Below are 25,265 nucleotides of genomic sequence, written 5' to 3' on the forward strand. Positions count from 1 at the left end.
TTTTATGTTAATCTGCCATTCATATAAATAATAATTTGTGAATTTTGTGCTCCTTGATCATATATTTCAATACCCCAAAGTTAGTTTGAGACTCAAAGGAAATTAATAAATTTCCTAGCAGGTTGTGTGAAGTTTAGATATTTTCCATGAATCCTTTTTTGTTCTTTATTAAATTGATTCATGTATAGAAGCTTATTCAGATCAAACACTATAGTTTTTCTGCTTGAAATGCATTATTATTGCAATATGTTATTTAAACTATAAAAGCACTGAAATATTTTTGCTGGACTTTTTAAAACTGATGTCCTTTAAAATCAAATGTCAACCTTTCTTCTTAGATATTTTCTTATGTGCAAAACAAACTTGTAGCTATATATGTGATTTTTTTTTCAGTTTTGTCATTAAATCAAATGTGAAAAATGTATGTCAACACAAGGCAAACCGGTTTAAAAATGGCACACACCTGAGGTGATGTAGTCTCATGATTTGTTGCACCTATCATGACAATAACCAGACCATGAAGTCAAAGGAAACTCTTTGCAGACAACCAGATGATTAATTTTGATAGGTGGTAAAACAGGTGGTAATGTCAGAATTAGCTCACAGATATGCTCATTGTGTAGTATTAATTTAGAAAAACGTTTTGAGGATTTTAATAACGTTTGTTGAATTGAAATAATGTAAAAAATAACATTTTATGAAAATGTGGATTATGATTTATTTAGTGGTCTCAATATTCAGCAGTGTTACTGCAGATTCACCTTTTTTCATCACATCACAGCTCTAATTTTAAAAAAATATATATATCTTTTTTTCCTTCTGCTTTTTGTAAAAATGTTATGCAGCTGTTAAATAAGATACAAATTCATAATTTTACATATTTTTGAAAGGTTTACTTTTTTTTTAGCTGAGGAAAATTGTAACTTGTTGAATGGCTCGGCTCTTTTCTGATCAGCTTTAGTTTGCAAGCCAGCTGTGAATCCTCAGGCCAAGGAATTCGGCCAAATAACTGGATTTACTGCAAGCAGAGCTTACTTACCACTTGAGAACATATCACTGCCTTGGCATAGGTCATCATTGAAGGCTATTTGAAAATAAGCCATGTTCTTTCCAACTCTAAGCCACAAAGTTGAGTATCAGAGGAAACATTAAAAAATAGAAAAGGCCCGGGAATTGGAGGCATAGATTGTGTCCAATATTTCTTCAGAGCTGCTTTGTCTTTTTTTAATCGTTTCACATACCAAAGGTTTTGATGTTAGACTGATGAAAGATGATTCATTACAACATCAGAGGTGAATGTTTAAGAGGAGTACAGTGCAAGCTAGTGAGTAACTGGGGACTGAATCCTCACAACTCTGATCTGGTGATAATGATGCACAGCCAATGGATAGGAACTGTGCAAAGATAGAAAATGAACCTTAAAGCTTGGAAAATGATTGTTGGTGAAAGCAAAACACGCCGTAATGAAGAAAGGAACGTGAAGTGCATGATTGGACATGCAGAGGAATATTGGATACACAGCTGACAGTTTGAGAGTGTTGAATCTTTTCCTCATGCAGCATTCACTTCTACATTTCTGCTCAGTTTAACAATATATAACACAGTCTCAGATAATCTACTGAAGATGCTGTGACACATTTGTTCAGATGGAGTATCTAATGAAGAATGTTGTGATTCATTTTTTACACTGTGTGCAAAGACAATAGACAAAACACTCAATGGCAAAAATAGATTTCTGAAGAAGATAATATTTCTGAGACAGAATTATGAAGCTGTGATGTGGCTGTGAATGTGATCCAAAAATCATTTTGACACATGAGTGATGACTTTTCACACAATTTATAGGGATGATATACTGCTGTTAAGTTGTACAAATTGTAGGTATTTCTAAGCCTTCTCCAGCACTTTGCTTAATACATTTTTGGATTAAGGTATTAAGAGGGGCTATTTTGACTCTTAGTCTTTTCTTCAAGCATCCTCAGTTAATTTATTTTTAATTACTTTTCAAAGTTTTAATTAAAACCTTATTTTTTAAAATATATTTCAAATGTGAATTAAGGTCATCTCTTTTGGAAAACCAAGAACCTTTATGTGCAGTACTCATCCAAACAACACCCATGATAACATCTAATAGGCAAGAAGTTAATGTTCTTTGATGCACCGTGTCACCTCGGTTACCAGTAAAATTAGGGAACAGTTATCTGTGTGTACCTGAGCAAATTACGAAATGGGAAGCTAATTCAACTTGCTCATTTCACAGTTCATTTAGCTGCTCATAAAACACCCAACCGCAAATCACCTTTTATATTCTCTGGAGTTTATTAGAAATTCAAACACTCGCGCACAGGAAAAATACAGGTAAAATTTGTGCACCAGTTATCAGCACACTTGAAGAAAAAAACAAATCAAAATTTTTAAGCATTGTGAGAAATATGACATGTACAATAGGGGGAAAAAAACACCAGGTGATATTGAAGGAGAATGTTGAATCTGGAACCGTTCTCACTATTTCACTGAAATTTAAAAAAGAATATTCTGAAAGTTTCTAAGTAATTATGTAGCATGTGAAATATTGCTGACATTTACTTCACTTTTGTAGACTTATTTTAAGTCTTAATAATGATTTTTTTTCTTTATCAAAAACACAAAGCTTATTTCCCCACTATGTCAAATTAAATCAGACCATACGTTGTTTCAAATCATTTTGGATTACTTTCTTTTGCTGGCTAAAATCCCAGAATGATGAAAGAAGATTTAAAATTCAAAGGTTTCCATATATTTTTATAACATTTTGTAGCGGTATTCTTAAGGTTATTGTCCTTTTGGAGATCGTAACCCAGGCTAATTTCTTGAGATGTTATTTCAAGAACATCTCAAGATGTATCATCTTGCAGCAAAATACCCCCAAAACATGCTTGCAAGCTCCTCCCCATATCTCAGAATGTTAAAATGTGTATTATTGCCAAAAACCTTAAACTGCAAACATGTTTTATTTTATTTTTTTCCATATTTGTTAAAAGTGCCACCATGTCGTGACAGAATGATATAAGACAGTCTCTGGAAAAAAAAAAAAAAAAAAATCAAGCTTCTCTCCCTGCTCCCAGTTCTCCTGTTGCCACCTGCAGAAATGCACTGCTCCCGGTCAAAGACAATCAATCAGAGCAAGGAGGAAGGTCTTGGCGCTGTCAGAAACAACCAAAGTAACCAGACTTAAACATGTGCTACAGGGAGTATTCAGTTTCTTGATTTTGCCCAGTGACTCTGTGATCAGAGGAAAGCAACTGGACTTCAGTCTGGAGTCTGTGATAGACTTTGGCTAAGCATGGGTTGACATGAGACATAATGTCCACTTTCTTGGCATAAACCCTGTAGACTCTTGTTTACTTAGTAATTTACGTCCCCTGTTCATGTCGCCAAGTTCTGATGTGAGGTCAGCTGGGAGCCGAGTTGCCAACCATCAGTGTGCAGCCTTCACCTGCTCTGACACCTGCTCTTTATGCTGGCATTGGTGTAGGAGGAAATCTCCACGATGTTCAGGGAGAGCTGGAATAATTCCTCCCAGTCTCAACAGGGGTATGTGTGTCCCAGTGTGTTTCCTTGGGGTTTGTATCTGTATTCGTGATTGGTTGACTCTGGCATGTGGGTGTCGCAGTGGATACATGTCTACCAGTGCTCATAGAAGAAGACAGCAAGTTGCACACCACCCTCCCTTCCTTGCCTCCCTCTTGCTCAGTTGGATCTCACTCCCAGATCTGTCAATGTGTCCGTTCATGTGTCTTTGATGTGACGTGCCACCCATGGTACAGGGGAGGCGCAAACCATCAAGATTTCCCTCATCTTTTCACCTCCCATTACAAAGTCATGACCTCTCCCCTCATGAGTTTAACACATAGCTTTATGGAGGAAGAGTAGAAGGATTTCTTGAAAATGGCCTCTTGCTAGTCTATGTTTATGACTTTTTTCTTTTTTTTTTCTGAATTCATTAGAATAACAATATATGCAAATCCTAATTATGATTGGGCCTTACTTCAGCACACTATTAATATAATATTTAATCCTTATTCTGCACGTAATGTTTAATTAAAGTTGATAAATTCAACAGCAATAGACATTTAATGTGTATTTAGACTGCATTAGCTAAGAGCATAATAACACATTAGTTGTGTGCACACAGCTTTCTTTCCCTTCATGTAATTAACTGTAGTCAGTGACTTGAAATCACCTGACACTGTGTCCCCCTCTGGCAGCATTTTGATGCTAATGCTGGATGACAGAGGCAAGTGACTATACTGTGCATACTGTACAATCAAAGAGCATGAATATAACCTGATTTTTTTTTTTTCTGCAGAGAAGGTGAGTCACTTTAGACAGGATATCTTGTCCTAAATTGAGGAAGATATTAACATAGAAACAGCTTGAAAATGCACTTAGTTGGGTACCTATTATCTGTATATGCTCTGAGTATATGCTGCACTTCCAAGTCTCTGCATAGCTAAAAATAGCAGTGATAATGAAATTGTACAGTTATTATAAGCTATAATAAATGAAGAAGGAATCAAGTAGGAAACTGCGGCAAGCCTCACATTGACATTTACAGCAACTTTTATTACCTTCTGGGTAATGCTTGCAGTTGATATATCAGGGCCCAATATGCGATAACACTCAGACTCACCAGCCTTTGATTTACTTGTCACCATCACAGTGCTAGCCTGCGTTCCCATAGACCAGAATAAGCTGCCCTAGATTTTTTACAGGCTTTAATAAAAAAAAAAGTGACATTGTTTCTCTGTTTGAGCGCAGGAGAAAACAGCATATATCCAAACAGGCATAGGCTGTTTATCGGGCGCTTCAAAAGCCTGTTTACTGACGAGCTAAAATAAAAGCTGCATGAATGCTACAGTGTCCCAATTTGAGAGGAGTTGTAATGGTGTATATTGAGAAAACAAAATCATTTGCTTTTTATTTAATTATGAAAAGCAGTGTAGGCTTGAGTCGGTATGAGGTAGTCACAGTGTAATTGCTTCAGTAAAAACAAAATGATTTTATATCACAGTAGGTATAAGCAGATTTAAAAGATATAGTATGCATGACAACATCTTATTTCTTTTATTTAAAACAAACAACAGCAATTTCAGTGTTAATGCAATATCACAGCAAATGATTACAAATATAATGTTATATTTTATATTGTTGTTTTTGGGTGCTTTGTGACTCAGGAATAGCGCAGGTTCAGCATATTGTGATGAATAACTTGGCTGCTCTAGGCTCAAGTCCAGAACCCAGGTGGAGTGCAACATATCTTCTCCTGTTCTTGTCGCTCTCCTTCCTCTGAAGCTTCTTATTAATAAAGACTATAAGGTCCACGTGACCTTTTAAAAGCAAAGCACATATGGAATAACAAAGTGTAAATATAAAAGCCAGTTTCTCAATTTTGATTGTGCAAAATATAATTAAGCATTTTTACTTTTTACAAGTTAACTACCGAGCTGGCATAAACTAGCTATGCTGTTTGCTCAGGTTTCCTGCCTTACAGACTCTTGATGGATGTCACTTTTCACCTTGAACACACATGTATGATGCATTGAGCTGAAATGTGCAAAGATGACACAGATTTTATGATGTCCACCTTTTTCACTTTCTTTTCAGAGACAAGAGTGTTTGAGAATTTAAAAGCGTGAAAATCCCGTGGAGCTGCAGACAGTGCTGGTGTGGACCGCTTTGACTGAACTTTGTAGAGGTGTATTTATTGATGTACACCATAAACCGCTGATGTGCTTTACATTTTGCTGCTCTTTTAAAAACACCAAAATTGATGCTTTTTCCCAAACTACCTTAAATTGGGTCATCTTTGTTGGATAAGTTAAAGTTTAAGAAAATTATTATTCAGTTTGTGATTGATAAAACCTTACTTAATTTGCCAAAATCACTGTAGGACAATAGCTACAATACTATAGTGGCTCAAGTTGGTCAACAAGATGACACAGTAAAAAGTCACAACAGAAGTTATGCTGAAATAGAAGTTAGCAGAACTTCCACGTTAGCAGCCAAGTTAGCATGGCTTCTGTCGTTTTTGTTTTTGGGATCTGGCTTTTGCATTTTGTTGATCTTCGTTGATCAACAACATGCACTATACAGTTTCCTTTACTGGAATCATTGTTAACCTCTAATAATACTTTGCAGACATATAGTCTGTACTTCTATGGCCCCCACATCAAAGATTACTGCTTACACCATCATCCCCTTGAGAATGCTAAAGCATATTCACAATTTCCCTACAAAGCCTTTATACACTTACAAAAGGTGATCATGTGATTGCTACTCACATTTAATCTTAAAGTACCTACCACCTGTGAGTTTTCATAAAGAAAAAAATATATAATTATTTTTTCAACAGAAAATCTATTTGTGATGATGATGGTGCCATCCTTTCTTGTCTAATTTCCCTCGGCTACTTTTTATGGATGTTTTTATTAGACTTGGGGAAATGAAAGAAAACAGGAAATTGTTATTCCGCGTTATATCAAGGTTAGTTAAAAAAGCTTAAAATGACCTCCCTTTAAATGCTGTAATTATCCTCAAAACAGGCTTTTGGACAACCTCTATAATCAATTAGCACTGTGTTAGTGAGTGTATCTTGAATTGTGAAAAAAGAAAATTACCTCTTTTTTATGAGATATTCTGAAGAAAGGCAGAATATGCTTTCACATTCTCTCAAGGGGATGATGGCAGAAAAGATAGAAAATGGAAAATGTTTAGTCAAACATTACTAGCTGTAATGCCTGACTTTCCAAACATTATATGTGAAGATAGTTCTCATTCACAACACATGCCATGTCAAGGCTCTACAAAAAGTCAATACAGTTCAATCATTCAACCATTCCAAGTGATCCGAATTTACGTTCTCTGTATTTGTATTGAATAAATGTCATTTTGAAGTTCAGTACAGCTTTTTGCTCAACACCTAGCAAAGGTATTCACGACCCTTGAGTTCTATCACATTTTTTTACATTTATCATCTAAAAATGGAGAGAACATGGCAGCTCTGGAAACTTAGCAAGACATGGCCTTGTCAAACTAACGAGTTTGACAAGAGCAGCATTAATCAGAGAAGCAGCCAAGAGGTCCGTGGTAATTCTTGAGGAGCAGCAGAGATACGCTGTACAGTTGGGAGCATCTTTTGACGGACTACTATTAGTTTTTAAGTAATGACACGAACGATCTAAGAAAATGAATTTATACATTATTGTGAGAAAGTCTAGCAGGTGATGACGTGTTTGCACAGCGATATGACAAATTCCTCACACCAAAATAGTCCTGCCACTTTAACATTATTTCTTGTAAATTTTGTATTTAAAATGGATCATTAGAGTTTTACCTGACATCTTATAGATATAACATTTAATAGAAAGAGAGAGGTAATTCCTTTTCTAGGAATTACCTCTGACATGACTGCCTGATAAAGAATAACTTCATATCTGACTGTAAATGTAACCTTTAAAATGAAAAGCAGAGGTCTGGGCTGCCATCATTCTCTTCAGTTCCTACCATATACCCTTGATGGAGTCAACCTTAAGCCATCAAAAGCAATCTCAGTGGAGTCGTGGCCTTTTGTTATGAAGTCAAAGCCAAGTGTCAAGGCTTTTCAGTTTTGTTTTTTTTCTCTGACTCAGATGCCAAGATTTCTTAAATGATTACATAAATTTTTTATACAAAGGAGAAGATATATTTTTAAGCTGATTAAAGTTTTATATGGTTTGTATTGCTATAGAAATGGTGAGCTGCTTGTCAAGTCAGTTTCCCTCTTCCAAGCCTGTTTTTTTTTTTTTTGTCAAATACTTTAGACATACAGCAGGAGCTTCTACGACAATACAGTGCCTCCTCCCAAACCCTCTGCCTAGGTTAAATTGTTTACTCTTCTCAAATAGTCCTCATCACTAGAGGAATTTGTCTCTGGAATTTGATTGGTGGGTCCCCTGCCATAAGTCAGCACAGTCACTCCATTTGTCAGGAAAAGGCCCCGACAGTCGGCCTAATTATATTGGTTGTGACAAAGGAGCTGTCTTACAAGAACCAGGCGTATTCATTCACCCGTAAAGGCTTGTTGTATAATAATGCAGCCAATACAGCTGGCAGAAATATGCAGATTTCAGTGTCAAAGCACATCATCCCATTAAGAAAGTAGATGCTTTGAAGCATTGCTGTACATTTGACTTGTTGAATGTGTTGAGGACATGCCAAGCTGTTACTTGCAGTCACATCAGGATAAAAACATGTCATGGAAGCAGTCATGACAAAGGCGTGTTAGTGCTTTATATTTCTGGGTGTAGGTTTAAAAACACTCTTGTATGAGTTATTTGGTAATATCACCGCATAAGATTGTACAAGTTTGCGTTTGTTTTTGTAGATGGTCACAAAGTGTGAAATTGATCAGCAAAACCACAAGCTATGAGTTGCGTTTTTCTTCCAAACCACTGTTCTTACTACAGCTAAAAACAAAATATTAGTTCATTCATCATTTACCTGTCTTTGTAACAGCAAGACATTAAAGTTGTCTTCTCTGAGTCTCCTGACATCTCTAAATCAACTCCAGCATATTGCGGAAACACAAGACAATACAATCATCCTTAATGTCTGACTGGCCTTTGGGTGAATTTAAAACACTATACTATATCAGTCTGGTGTAGATTTCTTCTTTAAACATTCATGACGTCTGTATCTGACTGCCTCCAATCATTTTTTTATTTTCTCTCTACAGCTTTCTGCTGATTGTCTCAGATTTTTCAAAAATCTTATTTTCTTATATTCTTTTTTTTTCTTTCACAGGGATGCATGGTGGCACAGTTGGTAGCAGTATTGTCTTGCAGCTACTGTGCTGAGTTTAAATCCCAGCCTGTTCTCTGTCTGCATGGGGTCACATTATTCTTTGGGTGTCAACCACATCTCACAATGTTAAAATGCTTTAATATTTCTCATCAAAGTGAGGTGTGTCTTGCAAAATGTTGTTTATTTGTTACTTTCAACGGTGATGCCTAGAATATTTTCTATATAATATTTTTCCACCTCATCACATGCTTTTGTCAGAATTTTCACTTGTGGAGTCCAAGACAGGTCCACTAAGTTAGCAGATTCTGAGTGGTATCCCCTCACAGATGGTGAAATTGTCGAAGGTCTCGTTCAGGCAGAGGCTGAGTGTGGGGGACATCATCAGCAGTAAAACTATAAGTGTTGGTTCTGCCACAGACTGACTCACCTTTACGACTTTTATAGAGTAATGTACAAAGGAATTTTGTCAAAGCTAAATTAAGTTTTACCTAACAACATGTATACCTGTCCACTTAGTTATATTCTCAAGGCTTATTTGATTGATCATCTAGAAATGTGTCTATGAAAGCCTTCAGTTCTGTTTTTCAAACTGGAGTTTTAAGACAAAGAAAATAGTCATACTAATTGTAGGCCCTACCCCAGACTTTTATTTTTTTCCAACAGAAAGTAGTGACAGTCCTCCTGCACTAAGTCTTATTGATTTCCCCGTTTCCTTTAAAGATTGTGTGGAGTGAGTCAATGTGGCTTTGCATTTTAATACCACATTTGTTTACTTTTCTTTAGGGAGACTTGAGGCTCAAGGTGATGAAAAGAACATTAAAGATGGAGCTAGCCACTGCAAAGCGGCACAGCTATTAACAAAGTATGTCAGATAACAAGTGAAATATGTCTTTAAGTTATGACATATGAAACCATTAAAAGCAGATTGCATCCATGCATTTTGCTGATGCAGTTTTAGTGAGCATCAATAGATTGTATTTGTTCTTTATCATATTAGTACTATCATAGTTTCAGTGTGTAAACTTCCATTTTTTAAATGTTAACATAAGATACAATAGATATGAGTTTTTTAAATATCATTACAGATATGTGTTTCATTAGATAACAGCATTCATGTTCATATCTCTCCTTTTATTCTGCTTCAATTATTGTTGATTATTCTTAGACTGCCCTTTAGAGAACTTTTAATCAATTTAAAGCAAATTTGAAAAAGTTGGTGACAGTTAGGTTTTGGTTTATACTTTTGATTGATCAATCAACAAGCTGCATCCATAAGATCAAGTCCAAACTCTTTTAAAATTTCTGTAAGTAATTATCAGATATACGGGGCTGTGGGTGGAAAAGCGTTAGTGTTACTAGGGATATGATATATAGAAAAGAACAAATTAGTTGTCTGTGCGAAAAGCTGCATTATCATTGGATCCTACTTCAAAGAGGCCTGTTGGGTTGTTCATGTGCTGTATGGGGAGGTTTGACCCGAGAGGTAGAGACACAAATAGGTCAGTCAGCTACGATGGACGTAAAGTATAATCCATGACCACAGCTGTCTTTGAGGGCTTGCCAGTGTGGGCCTTACCTGACAGGCACAATAAACCCAACAGATCTACCTGCTGAAAGCTGCACTTTTTGAGCAGCATCAAAAATCCACACAGATATGGTCTCTGTCAGCTGTACACCGTGTTTGCTTTCATGTGTGCATGTTTACGTGTCTGTTGCTCACAGGAAAAATGACATATATGACCGAACGTTGGTTTACAGCTCTAGTGCAGTGTAGCAGACAGCTGTGTCACAGACTCGGTGCTGTGGATCACCATGAGGGCCCTTTATTTAGGTCACATTCTGTGCTTCAGTAGCCAACAGAAAGGATCTCTGTCTACTGAAATGAATACCTTTACCTGGACACAACCCTGCAAGAAGTGTACGTCTAACTGATATGTGGTGTTTACTTTGAGTTCCTTCTTGTGGGTCTGTTGTTGTTGAAACAGAGCTGCTTAATATTGGTATTGGATATAATCCCGTGTTAATATTAGCAGTAAAATTGCATGCATAATTTCTGAGTTTTCAACTAATCAAGCAAGAAAATCATAAATGGACCTCAATATCTTGCTTTTGACCTACACCCTGTCCTCTACTTGCATAAAGGAACGCTTCCTCCTTTTTTATATTTCTTGCCCTCCCTTTTTTTCCCCCACATTTTGTTTATCTACAAAACAGTCTGTGCTGTATTATAAATCGCAGTAATGAATTGCACTCTGAGGCTCAGCCGTTCTGCTGTCGGTGTGCTACACTGAGGTGCATGGGATTTTATGTTTGCTTCGCTACTTTTACTTTCAGTCTATTAAAAACTGTGTGGATTCAGCAAATAGCCATCCTCAGATGAGTAAGAAAAGTAGTTTAAGGGGTGCTGATGGATGTATTTGTTTTCATGACAGGAAAAGGTCATTTATTACAGTTGCTACTTGAAGCCCAGAAGTTATTTGCTGGGTCAGATAGTTTGCCATGTAAAGTACTAAAGGTTTAGAGGGAAAGTCCACAAGCATAATTCATGTTTGTGGACAGGCGTGTACATGAATCCACTGTGTACAGGTGTACTGTAAGCCTAAAAATAAATGCTCTTTTTGACCCAGTTTTTTCATCCAGTGTTCTGTTAAAGCCCTAGATTAACTGCCTGAGACTGTGGGTAGTTTGTGTGAGCTTCTCTAGCAGAATTAAAACAACCCGTCCACTGCCCTGGATCTGATGGTTGCAGTGGGTACATATCCAGAGGCTTGGTGGACAAAAGAAAAAAATAATGATTAGAGTATTTAACCAATAAGAATCGATTAAGACCTACTTTCTGTTTGTTTGTTTAAGATAAATTCCTGTATTAAGCTTTTATTAGCTTCTTTATTAGAAACACTTGCTTAATTTCTCCTTAACACAAATGTCAACTAAATCATTCAGATGGCAGCGACTTGCTGCATTTAAGTAATCTAAATGTGGTGAAGATGACTTGCCAATGATGCAGTTTAAACGGAGCAGAAGAAGGTGTATTTACAGGATTTTGAACATGACATGGTTGTTAGTCCTGATCTGAGTATTTTGGAAACTATTGATTTGCTGCCCCAGATGACTTTCTCCCTCACAATAACTTACTAGCTCTACAGAAAATGCTAAATAAAACACAAAAAATCCAGGGTAAAACTGTAGAAAAAATGTTGGTAATATCGGAGGACAATGGGCAAAGTGGTTTGAAATAATGGAAAGGCAACAGTAGTTAAAATCACTCGTTGCAAGAATACCACATACAAGACATTTTGAAACTTGTTGGACAACGTACTCGTGCGTTCTGCACTGCAGAATTGCATCTATTTAGTAGTGGGTATTGTAGTGACCTCTGATATTTGCATATTTTATCATCTTTTGATGAGGACAGTGATATGCCTGACGGTAAAGATTCTGATGATAATGATTGTGAGAGCTTACACCAACAGGAATTTGAGACCAATTGGAGGGCTGCTGTATCTGTTCTCTGTTTATATCTTGAGTAAAATTTTACAATTTAAGATAAAGCAGCATAAATTTCCTACAGTTCAATCTGTAGGAAATTTAACTAATTTCCTACAGATTGAACTGTAATCTGGCATGTGTAAATGTTCTTCGATAATGAAAGTGGTTCAAGGTCAGACTTTTGTCATTATGTTAGTTATTTTTACAGTGATCTATTTACAAATTTTGAAAAAAATAATAAAAAAAACTTTTTGTTTTGTTTTTTGCAAAGTGCAAAGCTTTTTCTAACGTGATTTTTGAACAGTCGCTCTGCTTATAAAACATCATAAACCACCTCAATTTAGGTCTCTCCAAAAACTGCCCCGATAAGAATCTTATGTTTATAACATTTTATAATGATTAACTTAATAAAGAAAATAAATTAGTCAGAATTATTTATGTTTCATGTATTTAGGTGTATGTCAATCTTTGCCCTTTGTGTCACTTTCATGAAGTTTATTCCAGCCCTGCTAATCACCTGCGTTTTTAGTTTGGCATGACACTCAAAGATAATCACTTCCCCCGCTTTAATCCTCTTTACAAACTTCCTGGATACACCCCTGCTCAGCAGTCTTAAGGAGACATTTAAAGTGGCAGTATTATGTATTTTTCAGACACGAAGTGTCATATTGAAGCACACTCAAGTACCTATCACCTCCAGTTGTTATAAAATGCTGTCTATGTTAACAAGGCTTTAAGGAAATTTTAATTTGCAATTTAGCACATTGAAATCGGGCTTCTGTCTCTTTAAGAAGCTCCTGCTCTTTTAGACACTCTGCCTTCAGCATGTCATTACAACAATATTCCTCCATTAAGCCTTTAACAGTGTTTTACCAGCATAGCACTGAGAAGTAGTTCGTATGATGAGCTCTGTAGATGCTGCTAGGAATGGGTAACAGCATAACAACTATTATGTTATGCTGTTCTGATGATGAGCTGAGGGTGGAGTGTTGGGAAGAGAAGGAGCTTCTTAAAGAGACAGAGGTCAATTTTAAGGTGTCAAGTTGCAAAGTCAAATTTTAATTTAATGTTTGATATATACAGCGATTTTATGACAACTGGAGGTAGCACAGTTACTTGTTTGTGGTATAAAATGCCACTGCTTGCCTGGCAAATACATATCACCACCTCTTTAAATTTTTAAAACTGCTGTTTGTTTGTGGTCTTTTATTTTGAATACATTGTTGCGCAATTTGACAATATCCTTGAACAAATGCAGTTTATATCTGCTGTTTTTTTTCTGGTAATTTCAAGCCAAACACAGAAAAAAGTACACAGAAGCTTGACTACAAATACAGGTGTCAGTGGCATTGTAGCTTGTTACTTCTAAATTTAGAGTTCTTACATGTGTGGACATTAAAGGACAAACATGAAACAGTGACTGAGATGAACAGGTTCCGCGTCAAACATTTTCATCTGCATTTCTGGGTAATGAAGAACTTTCTTCGAATTGAAGCAGACGCTATAATGTGCTTTGAGTGTGCAATAGTGTTTCCTCATTATGTTTAAATAGGTGGCAACCTGATTTCTTATGTTACTTGATTGGTTTTCTGCTCCCACCTGGTGAAACCTCTTTAGGAAACAAGATATCTAGTTGTCTTCTATTATTGCAGTAAGAAATGTCATGGATGATGGAGAGTCAGCACCAACATATTTATAATTCTCTTTTCTGTCTTTCTCTTCCTGTTTGTTTTATTTCATGGATACGTGTTCCTTTATAGAGCTAGATTTGGGGCCTGTGCAGACTTTCTGCAGAAGCAGTCGGGTGCACAAGCCAACCGGGCCAAAATGACCATGAAAGGCCTGTCCAACAGCCGCAGTCATCACACAGTGACCTGCGACCCATCTTATGACTCCATGACTTTGGGGCACGCCAACCGCCGGTCCTACATCCTCAACCAAGGGGAAGCTCATCCCACTGAAAACCCCTGCTACACACAGCGGAGCGCCTTCCAGACTGAGTGCAGTGCCTATCCTGACCTGACCAGCTGCACTTTCCCTCGTAGACATTACAGCTCCCACCATGAGCTGAAGGAAGAGTGCAGCACCATGGTGCCTTACACTGGGCCTACAGGGAGCTGTAAGGGAAGCGGAGGGAACAACAACCGCATACCGTCAAACTTGCTCGAGCAGTTCGAGACCCAAGCTCCGTTGAGACATGAAGGCTACCACACGCTGCAATACAAGCATACGGCATTGGAGCACCAACGCAGTGACAGCCCTGGTCGAATTCGCCACCTTGTGCATTCTGTGCAGAAGCTTTTCACCAAGTCCCACTCTCTAGAGGGGCCCTCAGGCTCTGGAGGAGGTGGGAGTGGAAAGATAAATGGCAGCAAATCCAGCCCAGATGATCCTCCCTCATGCTCTGGGACCCTCAAGCACAGCAAGCGTAGTAAGAGCAAAGACCGCTCCAAGTCAGAACCCAAGATGCGTACAACTACATCAGGGTACTGGAGCTCAGATGACACGCTTGACCGAGAGGTGTGTCTGTACCATCATCACCAAGGGGGTGGAATTGGTTCCATGCCTTCAGGGGTCATGACTATTGGACGCCACCCAGATAAATCCCAGTCACAATACTTTATGGAGTCCTACAACACCATCAGCGCCCAGTCACTCAAGACGTCACGCAGCAACAACGACGTCAAGTGCTCTGCATGCTCGGGTGGCAGCAGCGGAGGTCTGCCGCTGATGAATGCCCTCGATGGACAAGTCCAGCTGAAGAAGAGCTCATGGTCCTCTACCCTGACGGTGAGCAGAGCGAGGGAGGTGTATCAAAAGGCCTCCGTCAATCTAGATAAAGCTCTCGTCAAAGCCGAGCCAGGACGCACTTGCCATTTCTTACAGGTAGGATTGTAGCGTCGTCCCCATCTCTTGCATGTCATGTTTCAAATATCATCTGTGGCCCGCTACTACTCCATGCATCTGTTTTTATTCCCGCATGAATATGCATTTGTTTGTCTGTAGGCGTTGAATGATTGATTCATTCTGTCAAACCTTGATCATTGTCTTGTGTTGTTCTCTTTTGTATATTCATAAAACATTCTTGAAAAACCATACCATGGCATCTCCTCTTTTGTGTTGATGTGCACTGAATTTTGTTTTGTAAGTTTGTATATGCTAATGCTGTGACATGTTTATGGAGTAGGGACAAGATCAAGTTCTTCTGTAGTTTCTTCTACTATGTTTCTTCTGTAGAACAATTACAATTGCAGCACACCTTTGTGTCAAACTACATTTATTCTGCTGTCAAGATCATGCTTGGTCTGGTCTAAGCAGCAGTCATGAGATTGCGTGTTTTAGTCAGTGTGGTGCCGCTGCAAGATCAGAGAGAGCAGGAGTTCAGCAGACAGAAGCTGAAAGTAAACTGCCCCAGTCCCAAAGCTCAGTGGTCACACAGCAACACAGAGAAACATGCATACTGACACTGCAACGTTGCCGGGTCACGCATATGTTAGGGGGGTTTTTCTGCTTTTGGAAGAATTTTCAAGATTTTCAGTTTCTTACAAAAGTATTCATACCTCATACCTCAGTCATAAAATCCTATTTAAATGCATTGGAAAATTAGCAAATAGAAAATAAACTAATTGTTTTGAATAAGATAAGTTACCAAAATGTAGTGTACATTCGTATCCAGGTCTTATGAGTCAATACTTTGTGGATATGGCTAACTACAACTGCTGCTACTCTACTGGGTTATGTCCTGACCATTTTACCACATCTGCAGATTGATTTATTTCTTCTATTTTTCTAACAGAATTGTTCAAGCTCAATCAAATTGGAGCTAAATATGTTCTAAACTTAATCATTCTACTTTAGCTTGGGCTGTACCCTCCAGTCTGAATAATTTTGCAGTAGTTACCATATTTTTCCTCCATGACTCTCCATCCATCTTCCAATCAACTCTTACCAACCTTCCTCTCCTGCTGAGGGAAGATATACTTCTCTTATTGATAATTTTCTTGTCCAGACTGCATACTGTCCAGTCAACATAGGTGGATACCTAGGCTCATGCAGATTTATGCTTTTCATCCCCTTTCTATTTTGAAATCTTAAGATGTTGTTTTATATCACAAACCTGCTTTAAAATGTCCTTCCTGTTCACAGTTTTGCACTACTTTGTTTTGGTCCATCATTTAAGTTTCTGGATGCAGGAGGACAAAATACTACAAAGTTCAAAGTGTACAATATTTTATTCCATCTTGTGCAGTTGGTTAAAATACACTTTTTAAAAATGTTGACAAATTGTAAAAACAGAGTGTCAGTGTGCACAGTTTATGCCTGTGTGTGCATACGGTGCAAGAAAAAAAAACGTAAATAAGGGCAGCAGAGAAAAGCATGAGTGAAAAGGACAGAGTGGGGGAAAGCAAAGGCAGTGAGTGTTCTCTCTGGCCATGCATTTTAACATCCTGGAAAGACGACTGAGCCGATTAAAGAAGGATGTTGTCATTGCAACGAGGCAACAATTCTTTCAGACACAAAAAGCTTTGTTTTTTCTTTTTCCTTTGTCTTCCAAGTGCATCTAAGCACTTAGTGGGAGCATCAAATGTTTACTGGTGTTTTTATACAAAAAAAGCATACTGCAAGCTAATGTTTGCAAGAAAATCTCAATCCAGCATATTACAAGTGCTTTATTTTATGAAGTGCAAAACAATAAATAAAAAAAAAATTAAGCGTGCCCTTATTTCACGAACGTCTTTTCACAGTAGCGCAAACATGTTCTTTTACCACTCTGTACTTGCCCCTGACATTAAGGTCAGCTCTCGGTTCCCTAGCTACGCAGTTGTCCATTGAATGATTCCCCTGCACTTTTTTCCTCACTCTGTATCTCATTTCTTTCACTTCAGAGCTGGTGCCCTAAAAGCCACTCACATTGGGAGTGCAGTGGTTGTGTCGAACAAAACCCCCTTTGTTTTTCCCCTCCTCTTTCCATCTCTGCTGTCTTTGACTCGCTCTCTTTTAGATTATACCAGCTAGGAGATGGGTTTTCCTTTTGTGTATTTTTTTTACCTTCATTAGTGAGTGTGAAAAGCCAGGAGAGCAGGCAGAGGCCAGGGTTTACAGAGGTATTCTGTCAAAACAATTAATTTTCCCACGCTTGATATGCAGCACTCATCATGGGACGGACAAAAGAAGGCCATCGGCATTGTGAGATTAATGGTAGGATCAAGACAGGCCGGTTTAGAATATATTCTAGTCTTGTTGGATACATTTTTGGATCTGCTTGTGGGAAGGATGTTTTTTTCTTTTTTTCCCCTCTTTGTTTTACTAATCTCACCTCATCTCTGCAGGTGCCTCAGGATGACTGGAGCGGCTTCTCTCCGGTGGGGAAGGATGATGAGATCCCTTGCCGGCGAATGCGCAGTGGCAGCTACATCAAGGCCATGGCAGAGGAGGATAGTGGTGACTCGGATTGCAGCCCTAAGCCCTCGCCCAAGGTGCAGGCACGGCGAGCCAGCTACCTGAAGGCCACACAGCCTTCTCTTACTGAAATGACCACGCTCAAGTGAGTGTACACTATAAATGATTTGGTCATTTTTGGGAGGGCTGCTTTTTGTTTTCACTCAAAAATGCATTGAGATGCAATATTAAAAGGTGGTGACCGTCAGCATGAGAAATTGGCAATATTTTTAGAGCCAGCCAAACATCATCTAGTTAATTTTTCAACTGAATTTGGACTCAATCAGGTAGTGCGGACTGAGTATCAACCCAATTTCAAACATCCCAGCAGCCAATGAAATAGAAGGCATTTGCTCGTTCATTTTTTTTCTGGTTTGCCAAAAAGTTGAATACACTCTCTTTGCTTTGACAAATTATGCCATCTGTGAGGCACAATACTTAAGCCCTTATTGTTTGAATGTATAACTTTCTAGAATAGAGTGCTTATGATTTTGCAGTCATCGTGATTCTAAAAAGGGGGGGAAAAAATAAAACATTGTTCTCTGAAGTCATTAACAAAAACATTAACAATGCACATGCCTTGTTTGTGAGGGTTGCCAGATTAGCAGACTCTCCTCTGACCGTAGCATCTGAACTTCACTCTATCAGGTCTTGTAATACATTTACTAGCTTTTTCACAGAGAAAATAAAAAAGTAGATGTCTGATCTGTACATCAACATCAATCCCAGTACCAATGCTGTGGCCTGTCAAAACAAATTCAGAGAAAATTGCACAATTCTACCAACTCAGCCATAAAAACTTAAAAGAAATTACCCATCGATTAAGCTCCTCCTGCTGCTGTCTTCATAGGCTACCCAAAGGTTTTCTTAAGAAACTTCTTCCTGTCATTGCATCTGATCTGATTGAAATAGTAAACTCATCCCTCTCACCAGATGTTTTACTCCAGGTTTTAAAAACAGCAGTTATTAAATCACTGATAAAAAAAGAACAATCTGGGCAAGTCACTTTTGCAGAATTACAGGCCAGTCTTCAACCCTCCATTCATCTGCAAGGTTTTTTGAAAAAGCTGTGTTTCAAAAGTTAAACTGCTACCAAACTGTGACCAACCACTTTGACGTCTTTCAGGCCAGTTTCTGTGCTGACTACAGTACTGAGACTGCCCTTGGCAAAGTGTTCAATAACATTCACATAAATTCAGACTGTGGAAGAACCACAGTGCTGGTTCTGTTGAACCTCAGTGCAACATTCAACACTGTTAACCATGATATATTATTGAAACGACTGGAATTGAGTAGCACTCTCTGGCACAATATTTGACTGGCTTCAGTCTTACCTAAAGAATAGGGCTTTCTTCATGTCAATATCTAACGATTTATCGGAACTAACAAAAATCACACCCGGGGAGCCCCAGAGTGCCATTCTCTTACTTAATATATGCATATTTCTAGTAGCACAGAATATAACAAGTAGTAGAAACCATTTAATTCTGTCACCACCACTGGTTGTGTGTGATTTCTGTAACACCCTCTCATCACAGCTCTGATGCAATTCAGGTTTTTTTGTATCTTTTAATTTCAAATAACATTTAAATTTCATTTCAAATACACCTTGTACAGACCAAAGCATTATTTCAAATGGATCCCTGTTTGTGTGCAGAAATCTTTCTGAAACTAATTACAACATATCTCAAAAATCTGCTATACTTCAGGAATGTTTTTGATTTTTTCTTTCTTTCTCAAAGCAGTTCTGTGACTGAGATGTGAGATTAAAAACTGAGTGTTATTAATGGGGAATCATTTAATGATATTGTTAGGTAAGGCATTTGCTTCTCAGTGCTGCTTTTATTCCTCACAGCGTGAATTCAGAAATGTTTCCAGCTGTAAGTCCATCAAGGACATCTATTAAAGTCTTGAAGTGCAAAAATCTAAAAGCACTGTGAAGACAACAACAAAAAAACTTTTTGCATTTTTAAGAATTTAAAGGTCAAAGGCATTAAAGTACACCGTGTATGCCAAGTTTGGTTTTAAGAAGAGCAAAAATCTTTTTTGCTGTTTGTGGCTTAAAGTGATTTTAATGTGATATCAACAAAATTGCGGAAATTACCAATATTCGGTGGCTTTATGAAGCATATTTACTCTCGGATTGGTTCCTTTGCAAACAGCAGCCAATAGCATGTCAAGTAGCATTGTTCCCAGGTATTTAAGTTTCCAAAGCTGTATTTTTTGTTGAATTTTTATGGTGTACAAAACAATCCACAAATAAGTGAGTCCATAACTCAATCATATGTCCTTTTACAATCATAAAAGGATATATAGCTGCAAACATACTTATGTTCAGTTGCCTGACGACTAACACCGGCTGTATATAAATGGCTTATTCAAAGGTAGCAAAATACAGTCATTCAAGTTTTAAAGTTATTCTATACCAGTAAACAAATCTCGTTCTTATAAATATTTTAAAGCATTCATTAAGTCCTAGACACTCGATCTTTATCATTCACCAAATGGAGGTATTTTACTTTATACTTCACATAAACGGAGAAAGAAAGAAGGACACATTTCTTGGTTTGAAGCACGGGGCTGTGACTGATTAGCTGTGTAATACTTGGAGATGAGAAAAACACAAGTGTATACTCAGTCATTGTTCATGGTTGCACAAACACTAGCATGCAAAGACACACATTCTTATATAAGAACATGTGGCACAGCTTGGGGCCCCACTAATGACTAGAGTGAGGTGCAGGGAATGCCATCATCATTTGATACAATCCAGCGAAACAACCCCAAACTGCAGTGCTGCATTTTGGAGATAGGGAGTGAGTCGGGAGCCGCTGACAACTTGTTTTCATACTGAGTCTTTGTGAGCTGGCTCAAGTCTGTTCCACCCTGCAATGATTGAATAATCAGCTTTGTCCGTCCATATGTTTCAAAAGGCAATCTGTGACCATTTTGTCCTTGGTGTGCCTGGAATTGCTCCCAAAAAGTTAGGCAACGTGTTTATTCTACTCTGCTACTTGAATGTTGTTTTTTTGTTGTTGTTGTGTATGTTGTTTGTTTTGTTTTTTTGTTGTTGTTTTTTTACAGAAGAACTACAAAGAAAGAATTTGCAAAGTGGGGAACAGGAGTAGAATGATTTCATCAGACAGCTAGAGTTACTCCATTATTTATTGGTGGCTATGAAAAACGTCTAAATGTCAATTGCTCTGTAGAGAGATCCTTTAGAAATCACTGACCAGTCAGTCTCATGTGTTACAAGTTGGATCTTGCTTTTAAAATGTCAAAACAGAGGTCATTGATTCCATAAACAGTCTTCACTGAAATATTGAAAAAGATGTGCAGAACAAAGACGTCAGTAGATTTTTGTTTTTGACTCCATTCCTCTGTGCATCACCTACGCCCACATGTGGAATTCAAGTTTCTGTTATGAATGATTCACAAGTATCTCTGACATTTGAAATACTTGGTGTGACAAATTTGGCTCAGTTGAAAGGTATCTAATGTCTCCTGAGTGCAGAAGAATATAGTGGGACAAGGTCAGCACAACTTCCATTTTAATTCATTGGATGTTACTTAGTTGTATTTTATTTATTTTTTTACAAAATTGTCGAACCATCAAACAAATCAAACATATTATGTACAGACTTTATTAAATTGTTAGTAAGTATATTTTCTTATGTGCAGCTTCTACATTTACAGTGAAGTCAGTCCCGTAAATGTAGTCATTTTTAAGAAACATTTAAGTGAAATTTCAATACTTACTGAGTTTGAACAGAGCTGCTCAAATAATCCTAACAGATTAAATTGAGCAAGGCAGTCTGCAGTTGATTTTAATTCAAACATTTTTAATTTAGCCCCTCTAGAGCACTGGCCGTGCATGAAATTGCCTTTAATGTTCATTATGGATTGAGGAGTTATTTTTCATATTTGATATTTCTGGGTTATGACCTGAAAATTGTACTTTTAAGATAAAAAATGGAAAGAAAGACATGGAGCTGTGCTTTTAGAATATATTGAAAAAAAATTTATATGAAAAGAATGATAATCAAACTATTCTTGAGGTGCTTGAGATCCATATTGTTTGATACCTCTTGAAAGAGGGTCAAACAACATGGATGGAAATGTTGCAATTGCTAAATGGGCATTTGACATCCTTATTCCTGTCCCAACAATTTGTCCCTTCAGTTCACCTTTATCCTCCAGTGTTCCATCCAAGGATGACTAATCTGGTTTGCTTTGCTGTGGCAACCAGGCTCTATTTTAAGGAAGAAATGCATAATTGAAGAGATCTGACCTGGAGGCAGAGAGCAGGAGCTGTACAGCATGTTTTCATGTGATGTTCTTAAATACTTGGATAATAAAATGGGAGCCAAAAGGAGAGGGAAACACTGAATATTTTTGCCTTTGTGTTAGTAGATTTAAGAATCTAATTGACGATCTTCTAAATTGTTGTTTTTGTGAGCTGTAAGCTGGCCATGATGTGTACAAGGAGGAGAACAAGTCTGATTCCTATTTCGATGTCTCCTGATTGATGACTTGTTTGACCTGTATTCAATGACCCAAACACACACAGTTGTTCACACCTATGCAAACAGACACCACAAATCATGCAGAGCAATCCGATTGGAAGCAGGTGGGAGATAATGAGGCACTGTTTGTCGCCCTTAGAGACAGGCCTAGTGGGTTTTTTACCAGGCTGAAAGTTGTAGTGTTTATTTGCTTCAATTCAAAAGACTGTGAATTAACCCAAACCTAAAGGCACAGATACAGTCACATCCATTTCTTGACATTGATGAAACAGTCTCAATGGTTAAGTGTTTCAGAAAATGTTGCTAAGTATCTCAAGGACAGACTAAAGGTGCTACTGAAATGTTGTAGTATTTTGCTTCTTCATTGGATAAGAGTTTGTCCAGAAGCAGCAGAGCTTGATCATTGCATCCTATATATTCAGGTTCACATACTCTAAGCTCCGTAACATAAAATACCATAATTTTTTAGCAGTTTTGCCACTGGTTTAAAGTAAATATTCCACCTTATGCCTACAGTTAAATTTCTAAATCCAAATCCAAAAGAATAGTCTGAAAGGAAAAACCAACCACAGGGCAGAAAATACTGAAGATAATGGTGAATGAATGGGGGTAATTACACATGACACAGGCTTGGGCATTGAATCATAACTAAGCTTTTTGTTCACTAACAACACCCACGGTCACTTTACTGGTCTGTCTGCTGATTCACCTATATTTATCTGCGACACTGGTCTGTCCCCGTCCCTCACCCTTTGATTTTTATTTCTCTTGAAGCAAAGACTGCAATTATTTTAATATACTGAGGTAAAAAGTTTTCTGGAGTAGCGGAGCTGTTCTTCATTTTGTTCAGAAACTAAATGTACTATTTTAAATTGTTAGACAGTTATCAATCAAAATAATAGTCAGTTGAGATGACACAACATTAGCCTCTCTTTACATCGGAAACTCATACTATCAAATTATATTTCTGCTGTGAAAAACAATGTAAAGATGGATTCTAATTTAGTTATTTGCAGGGTGTTTTTTTGCTCTAAAACCCTTTAAGGTTCTCCCACCCATTTGTCCTGCTTCTACCTTGATTTGTTTTGATTGGTTCATGCTCTTTTTCCTCTTTCTTCAGTAATCTGTTTCCCTTCTCTTGTGGCAGGATTTCCACAGAGCACTCGCCCAAGCTGCAGATCCGAAGTCACAGCTACCTACGGGCAGTGAGCGAAGTTTCCATCAACAGGAGCCTGGACAGCTTGGACCCAGCAGGGCTGCTGGCGTCGCCTAAATTCCGCTCCCGCAACGAGAGCTACATGAGAGCCATGAGCACCATCAGTCAGGTCAGTGGATATCTGGAGGCCCGTATCTTGTAGCTCATCCGCCACGTCTTGTAAGCTTTTGCAGTGGGGGGAAGTCTTCTCTGTGGTCAATTTAACGCCCCAACAACAATCCTGCAGAGACAGAAAGTCAGAAAAACCCCTGGACTCCTAATTAGTGTGTTTGCTGAGGCTCAGGTGATACATTAGTATTCAAATTGGCTATCTAAAGGAAAAAAAACACCCCCTGGTCTCATACTTCTTCCTTGATTTGCTTTTTCTACTGTCTAAACACATTCTTTGAAACAAAAGTAGCAAATGTGGGTGAATTTGCAGAATCTAAAATAAGGGGTCCATTTTTTTTCTGCATGTTAAATACACTAACAAACATGTTTGTTGTGGTGACCTTATCAGAATCAATTATCAAATACCAAAATATGTTTCCCTATCTTGATTCTCCAGCATGTTGTGATTTGTCTATCAATTTGTAAATGTCACCTTTCAAAGTTTCTTTTATCCCATGCTTTGTGGCATGCTGTTATTTGGGGTGTTTTCCTTTCGCAGGTGAGCGAGGTGGAGGTGAACGGGCAGATAGAGGCGGTGTGTGAGTCGGTGTTTAGCGAGATGGAGTCGCAGGCTGTGGATGCCCTGGACCTGCCCATGTCCGACTGCTTCCGGATGCGGAGCCACAGCTACGTGCGTGCCATAGAGAAGGGCTGCTCACAGGAGGAGGAAGAGGGCGTCGTCACGCTACGTGAGAGGGGGACAGACTCCCCCCCGCGCACCGCCACTACCGTCCGAACCATTCAGAGCAGCACAGGTTGGGGAAACATTTGTTTTTCACATGCTGACTCATCTACTTGTGACTCCACCTAACATACATATTCTACAGCCCATTATATATTAATCTGAGTGCAGAGAGGGTGCTGTGGTTTCGAAATAATGCAGCTCGAGAATAGAATTAACTGAGGAAGAAAAGAGTAGTCCAATTACAGCAAACGAAGGCATTTGATTGACATTTTATTGCACTTGGTAGCCCTTACAAAAGCCGTGATCAATCTGCAGACCATAGTCACACTCTGCAACCGTCCTCTATATTTCCGTCCACCTGACCCAGTTTCCTTCTTCGATACAATTAGTTGAATCCAGAACTGTTTTTTTCCCACGTAGAGAGCTTATCTAAGCTCCGAAGCTTGTGGACTGTTGGATCTTATTTTAGCCCCCTTTTGTGCCTCATGGTCTACAGAGCTTGACTTTTCAGTATCTCTATATGCCGGATTGATGCTTAGTAGTCCTGGCATTCAGCACGAGTGCCTTCATGTTTCAGGCTGCAAATCCAAACATCATTCGGGTACATTGCGCGTGTTGAGTCTCTGTCGCCTGATGAGGCCTGGCTTTCCCTTCAGCTCTTATATAATTATGCCAATTAGACGAGAGCATTTCCCCAGACCAAGCTGACAAGTACACTAGTTGACTAATTAAACACATTCATTGCAAACTGGAACAATGGTGACAACAAGTAAATTTTTGAGTGCGACAAAAGGTTTGTTCGCCAGAGTTTAACTCCTCTTCAATTAACTCCTTTCAGGGTTTCAGAGACAATCTTTGCAGTGTAATTCCTTCTTTTCATCACAGTGTCTTGCATGACCCTCGAACCTTTGTGCATTTTATTATATTACAGTCACAA

General features: G+C 38.2%; 1 protein-coding gene across 4 annotated transcripts in view; it reads left to right on the forward strand.

Annotated features, from left to right (window-relative positions):
• Window positions 1-25,265, forward strand: part of dlgap1 (DLG associated protein 1) — a 102,673-nt gene that overhangs the window by 41,769 nt on the left and 35,639 nt on the right. For all 4 annotated transcript variants that reach the window (XM_005798586.2, XM_023326600.1, XM_023326599.1 and 1 more), the window contains exons 3-6: window positions 14,073-15,198; window positions 17,643-17,857; window positions 23,425-23,602; window positions 24,143-24,398. In XM_005798586.2, the coding sequence (XP_005798643.1) occupies window positions 14,140-15,198; window positions 17,643-17,857; window positions 23,425-23,602; window positions 24,143-24,398 (1,708 nt within the window). In that variant the 5' untranslated portion in view covers window positions 14,073-14,139. The remainder of the gene's footprint in view (window positions 1-14,072; window positions 15,199-17,642; window positions 17,858-23,424; window positions 23,603-24,142; window positions 24,399-25,265) is intronic.

Source organism: Xiphophorus maculatus, chromosome 21 (genome assembly GCF_002775205.1).
Source record: "Xiphophorus maculatus strain JP 163 A chromosome 21, X_maculatus-5.0-male, whole genome shotgun sequence".
NCBI lineage: Eukaryota > Metazoa > Chordata > Actinopteri > Cyprinodontiformes > Poeciliidae > Xiphophorus > Xiphophorus maculatus.